The following is a 6,580-nucleotide window of genomic DNA, read 5'->3' on the forward strand; positions in this document are numbered from 1 at the left end:
GTCATGGATCAGGATCCATCTACTTCCTTCTCATTGTGTTCTTTGTAAAAATCCTTTTAAAGATAAAGCTATGGCTTTATTATTATTATTATTATTATTATTATTATTATTATTATTATTTGGTTTTTTGAGATATGGCTGTCCTAAAATTGATCTGTAAACCAGGCTAGCCTCAAACTCAGAGGTCCACCAGCCTCTGCCTCCTGAGAGCTGGGATTAATGGCATGTACCACCAGCACTGCCCAGAAAGATGAAACTTTAAAACATTTTTCTTGTGCTTTTCTCTTTGGGTTATTTAATGATTCCCCTCCTTGCAGTCTCCAACATACACACACACACACACACACACACACACACACACACACACACACACACACCAGCCAGGCTGGCCTCACTTTTCAAGTGCTGGGATTTCAGGTCTCTGTCACCATACTAAGCTTTGGTCTGCATTTCTTAAAACACAAGATATATATTCATCAGACAAATGAGGTTAAACCATTTGTGACTAAATTATTTTAGGAATAATTGCTTTAATGGGTTTTGGGGGGAATGTGCTTTAATTTATTCTTTTCTGATTACTTAGTCTTATTCTAATTTATCCTTTCTCTGTTTGAAGATTTATTGCCATTTGGTTATTGGTCTGATTTTCCTTTTCTCAGCTGCCAACTTCTGTGTGACACTCGTAGGGAAATTTCAGATAGGGGAAGTGACAGTTCAGGGACTGTCATTCAAAATATAGAACTCTGGCATGCCAATTTATTTGTTTGTCCAGCTTTTTGAGACAGAGTCTATGTAGTCATGGCTGTCCTGGAGCTCACTGTGTACTCAAACTCATGGTGATCTGCCTGTCCCTGTCTACAGAGTACTGGGATCAAAGGTGTGAACCACCATGCTTAGCTTATACTGTTTTTGTTGTTTGTTTTGATTTTCAATTGCTTTATTTACTTACATTATTTTTCTATGCACATGGAAAAGCTGTACTGTTAACAGAAACTTACACTGAGTGGGAAGGCAATCACCAATTAGAAGCTGGCAACACAAGACCCACCTGTCAGCATCCTGGACATACTTTTGCCACATATCATCATCATCTACTTTAGTCCCATCCAATGCTCCAAAAGAAAATAATTTCCAAACCATTTACAAACTTATCTGTTCTCTGGGCACAACAGGCAATTACATGTTCTCCAAGTGCATTGACTTCCTCTAAAAATCATGTACTATTCCCCAACATTTTGCATTATTTCCCTCTCTCACACGCAAAAATTATAGAGTTCAGGCCATTCCTCAAATCCTGGAAGCCCTGGTGCCTCAGCCTCTTGAATGGTGGAAATAAGTCATGTGCCTCCAAGACCAACAAAAACCAATAGCGTTTGAAGCTGAATAGAACCCATTAAATTACTTATCTATTTTCATGAGGTGTATGATATTAAAAATACTTTTATGCCTCTCAAATTTACTTGTCATATTTACTGTAGTGTGCTTGACACTGAGTTTATCTGTTGACACCTTAGTCTGAACCAAGGCTGTGAAAAACTAACCAGGAGTTACTGCATTCTTCACCACTGCTACTTACTTGCAGAATGTAAGGGCAGTCTCTCTTTTTAAAAGTCTTTTTTAAAGTCAAAGTATGAAGGGACTGAAGAGATGGTTCTGTGGTTAAGAGTGCTTACTGATCTTGTAGATGACCCCAGACAGTTTCTAGCACCCAGCTCACAGACACCTGCAATTCCAGTTTTAGAGAATCTGACTCCCTCTTCTGACTTACATGACATCCTCACACACATGGTATGCATTCGCACATATTCACATGCACATGCCCATAAATAAATCATTTTTTAAAAAATGTCAGTGTCATGTAGCTTAAACTGTCCTTAAACTCACGTCAAACCTCCTACCTCAACAGTCTCCTAAGTGCTGGAATTACAGATGTCTGCCACCATGAATGAGCAGCTTTTATCACGGTAAATGTCGTTGGGCTCAACCTACATGAAAATTTGAAGTATTTAATAATGTATATTGTATAACCATAAATAAGAGATCCTGAAACCAAAACATTCAGAATTTCAACACATCTCCTGAACAGGACTCAGAGAGCTCCAATTACAGGAGGAAGGGGTCTCCATGAGTCCCTGGTCTGAGGTTTTGCCTTTAAGGTGTTTGAGGTGGGGAAGCCAAAGGTTGGGAATTCCCTCATCGCCCCGAATTCCTTTCTGTGGCCTTCAACCAATGTCAGCTGTCCCTTCACTATCTGGACACATGTTCTCACTCCCACTGCACGTCCGAATTCTGGAGAAAGCCACTCACAGTCACTGTGGTCTCTCCCCACAAACCATGACGCTTTAAATTCCACAGAGAGGAACAAAGTCTCAATCCCTCCAGGTTTTCCAGACACCAAGGATGGGGGCTGCAGCGCAGAGTCCCACTCTCTTGCTGCTCTCAATATTCCTGCCTCTGATGCAGACCAAGACCCATAGTGGCGCTGGTGAGTGTGGGTCAGGAAGGAAAAGGCCTCTGCCAGGAGGAGCTAGGGAACCTGGCTAGGCAGCATCCCAAAAGCCCTTTCTCATCACTCACCCAGACTCTCAGGTTCCCTTCTCCACTCGCTTCCTCTGTTCCGATCCCGATCCCTGTGCCCTGAGACTCTCAGGGCCAGTGCACCTCCCCGGGGGTCCATGGAGGAGGGTCGGGATCTCACTGCGCACCGCCCCAGGGTCACACTCGCTGCGGTATTTAATAACCACGACCGGGTCTCGAACGGGTCTCCAACATCGCCGAGTCTTCGCCGTTGCCTATATGGATGACACGCAAATCCTGGGCTTCCAAAGTGGTGAGACTATTAAAATGGAGGCGCGCGCGCCATGGGCGAAGCAAATGGGACCTGCTTATTGGAAGTGGGCAAAAGACGCTATGGAGGATTATACAAAAACAGCCCGAGAAAACCTGAAATTTGCAATCAAGATCTATAACCAGAGCGATGACGGTGAGTGACCCCTACACGTCCCCACGGACTGGCCCAAGTCGCCCCAGGTGTCAGGTCCTAGGTTAGGTCCAAGGCTGAGGGGCCGCAAGACCCTTGGACCCAGGAGAGCATCAGACTGAGACCCGGTTTCCGATTCAGTTTAGGTGGAAATTCTGTGGGTGGGTTGGGTCCTGTGGATAGGGCTGACTTTGGGGGCGGGGGCAGGCTCTCATACCTTCCAGTGTTTCATTGGTTGCGACGTGGGTCCAGACCAGTTCTTGCTCCGCGGGCACTATAGACATGCCTTTGATGGCCGTGATTACATCAGCCTGAACGAAGATCTGAGTTCTTGGACCGTGGCTGACAAGACGGCTCAGATCACCCAGCGACAGTGGGAGGCAAAACGCTTAGCAGAGAACTGGAAGATCTTCTTGGAGGGTCGGTGCGTTGCTTTGCTACTCTGGCACCTGGAGTTAGGGAAGGAAACTCTGCTGCGCTCAGGTAAGAGGGATTGAGAAGCAATTCCTCCATCTGCACTCAGAGTAGGGTGCATGCCTCCAAGGAGGGAGGAAAATGGGGCCAGCTGAATTACTGTAGCTCTCTCTTGTATCCTTAAGGGAAGGAGTGCTCCTGGTTTTCCTGACCCAGCATCAGAGAGTGACTTACCCAGGACTCACCTTTCTCTCAGGACAGTTTAGGGTCTCTTGAAATAACCAACAGCAGCCCCATTCAGTTTGCAGCCCATTGTGAACCATGGCTTCCCAGAGGCTGAGTTCTCTACCCATACCCAATGTCTTTGAAGGTCTGACAAAGTCAGGAGCAGAAATCCTGTTTTCGTGGTGGGAAACGTGGTAGTCTTCCTTTTCCAAGGAATAGATTATACTAGTGCCTGAGTGCAGACAGCTTGTGTGGTTTGCACAGCCCCACCTCCCCTACATACACACACACCTTGATTCTCCTGTGCATTGCATGATGTGCACATGAATACAGTTTAAGTCCCCAGAAAAATTATAAAATGCTTGAATTTTCCAACTCTTCTTCTCAGATCCTCCAAAGGCACATGTAACCCATCACCCTAGACCTGAAGGTGATGTCACCTTGAGATGCTGGGCCATCAGATTCTATCCATCTGAAATAACCCTGACCTGGAAGAGGGATGGGGAAGACCAGACCCAGGACATGGAACTTGTGGAGACCAGGCCTGGAGGCAATGGAACCTTCCAGAAGTGGGCAGCTGTGGTGGTACCTTCTGGAGAGGAGCAGAGATACACATGTCATGTGCAGCATCAGGGGCTGCCTGAGCCCCTCACCCTGAGATGGGGTAAGGAGGGATGTGAGCACAGGGCCTGTTGTCAAGGAAAACAGGTGACCTTCTGGAGACCCTGAGTGGGATCAGTGCTGAGCTGGGGGTTAGGGCCCCTCAACTCTACTCTCTCTTTCCAGAGCCACCACCTTCTTGGCCCACAATTGGAATGACTGTTGGTGTGGTTCTTCTTGGAGTTGTGGTCACTGGAGCTGTGACTGCCCTTGTGATGATGAGGAAGAAAAGTGCAGGTAGGGAAGGGATTGGTGTCTGAGGGTTTTCCATGAGTTGAAGCCCTAGATGGAAATGTGCTCATCTATGGTGGTATTTTACTTGTACTGAAATGTGATTTTAATTGTATGTTAATAAAGTTGCCTGGGGGTCAGAGCTATTAGAGCCATAGCAAGTGCGTGGCGGCGGTGGTGCACACCTTTAAGGACCTGGAGGGCGGTACATACAGGCAGTGATGAGGCAGTCACATGTTTGGGTTTACAACCAATGAGAAGGCAGAACAGCTAGACTATATAAAGACATACACACAGGAAGTAGGCTCCTTTCGGAGAGCTCTCTTGACTAAAGAGGATCCCTGAAGCAGGAAGGGTGAGGCTCTTAGCTCTGACCTCTTGGCTTTCTTCTCTGAATTGACTCTGTGTTTCTTATTTAATAAGACGATTGGTTACATCTACACTCATCTGCTGTTATGTTACTATGAGACACACCTTTGTGTGAGTGCTAGGCTAACCTGGGACTCAGTGAACTAGCCGTGTTTCTTCTTTCTTTCTTTCTGTCTGACTGTCTTTTTTTTCTTTCTTTTTTGTTTTGTTTTGTTTTAAAGACAAAGTATAGCCCTGGCTGTCCTGGAACCCACTATGCAGACCAGACTGGCCACAAACTCAGAGCTCCACCTGTCTCTGCCTCCCCAATGCTAGGATTAAAGTTATATGCCACCATGCCCAGCTGTGCTATCACTTTTTAAAGTCCGGGCTATGTGGGTACTCTAGAGCATCATTACCCTGGATCTCTGTCAGTCTTTTTATTTCCTCCAATGTAGTTACTCAGGTAACTTTTCCTGGAATCTACTTTCATCATTGTATTTCTACCTTTTACCATCTTGTCCTGGCTCTTGAACTCTCCTTACACATTAAGGGAACACCTCGTAAGTGTACAGAAAGGAGACAGAGCAAGTCCCTCTGTCACTTTCCTAACATTCCTGCAGCTGGGCACCACATGGTAGTCCTCGGCTCCACCAGCTGAGTGACCACATGCTGCACCTTGACTCAGCACATGGTGATAAGGAAAAGCTGGAACTGCATAAGTGAATTTGGCTGGGGTGACATTGGCACATCCAGTTCCATGAGTGGCAGGAAATCTGTCCCACAGAGACCAGCTCCAGGGTGTCAGTGATTCCTGTGCTCAGTTGATCCTTGTGGGACGTGATGTTGATGGGCTTGTCAGTTCTGTTCCCAGCTATGAAGCCTCAGATTTGGTTCATGGCTTTTTCCAAAACAAAATAATCGCCAACCCTCCAATATCTTTATTAAATTCCTTTGTTTTTAAATGATAAGAATTTGGATTCCATTATTTATACCTAAAAGTAAGAAATCAGCCTAGGGAATTTTCAGATAGCAGCCAGTCAGAGACTCTGTAATTATTTATTTTCTATCTATTTTCTTACTGTATTTTCTATCTGAGGCTACACCTAATGGAAGAGAAAACAATACATATCTGTTGACATGAAACTCAGGACTGATAATGTATATTCTCCCTTCTCTTTCTCAACCCCTCCCCAAAGTGGAATACCCACATAACACCCTTTTCCATTATGGATGCTGTTCTCACCACTAACATCAGTGGCCATAAATCCTGTTCCAAAACACTCAGGACTCTTTCCAGATCCCTCATTTAGATTGCTCAGTATGTAGGACAGGACTCACACTTCCTTTTTCTGTTTCTCTGTTAACAGCATCTCGCACTGTGTCCCGGGCTGGCTTGGGAATCACTATGTAGCTGTGATGGTTAAACTTCATTGTCAACTTGAGTGGATTTAGAATCTCCTAGGAGATTCAGTTCTGGTCGCATCTGTAAGAGTGTTTTCAGAGATTAATTAAAGATGGAAGACCAACCCTGGGGCCCAAGGATAAAATGAAGAACAGGAGAAAGCCTGATGGGAGGACCCCCTCCACTCTACTTCCTGATCTACTGAAATTGGAGGAATCCCAGCCACATGCCCCTGCTGCCATTTACTCCATCACACCTTATGCTGAGATTGATTGAACCTTCTTAAATCATGAATCATAATAAATTTTTCTTCCTTT

At 45.3% G+C, this 6,580-nt stretch overlaps 1 protein-coding gene across 1 annotated transcript; it reads left to right on the forward strand.

The window, feature by feature from the left end:
- The first annotated feature begins 2,400 nt into the window (after positions 1-2,400).
- Positions 2,401-6,272, forward strand: LOC128114188 (HLA class I histocompatibility antigen, alpha chain F-like). Its single transcript, XM_052744021.1, has 6 exons — positions 2,401-2,485; positions 2,714-2,983; positions 3,233-3,463; positions 4,008-4,283; positions 4,406-4,516; positions 6,229-6,272. Exons 1-6 carry the CDS (start codon positions 2,401-2,403, stop codon positions 6,270-6,272), a joined length of 1,017 nt encoding a protein of 338 aa, XP_052599981.1.
- Positions 6,273-6,580: the final 308 nt, after the last annotated feature.

The sequence above is a fragment of the Peromyscus californicus genome, unplaced genomic scaffold (genome assembly GCF_007827085.1).
Source record: "Peromyscus californicus insignis strain IS unplaced genomic scaffold, ASM782708v3 Scaffold_19__1_contigs__length_69161282, whole genome shotgun sequence".
Lineage (NCBI taxonomy): Eukaryota > Metazoa > Chordata > Mammalia > Rodentia > Cricetidae > Peromyscus > Peromyscus californicus.

Excerpts from the sequence above, each read along its gene's own strand:
- LOC128114188 (XM_052744021.1), top strand. The coding sequence starts at position 2,401 with ATGGGGGCTGCAGCGCAGAGTCCCACTCTCTTGCTGCTCTCAATATTC. Across the intron at positions 2,486-2,713 it reads CAAGACCCATAGTGGCGCTG|GGTCACACTCGCTGCGGTAT; the intron begins GTGAGTGTGGGT and ends GCACCGCCCCAG. Across the intron at positions 2,984-3,232 it reads CTATAACCAGAGCGATGACG|ACCAGTTCTTGCTCCGCGGG; the intron begins GTGAGTGACCCC and ends ACGTGGGTCCAG.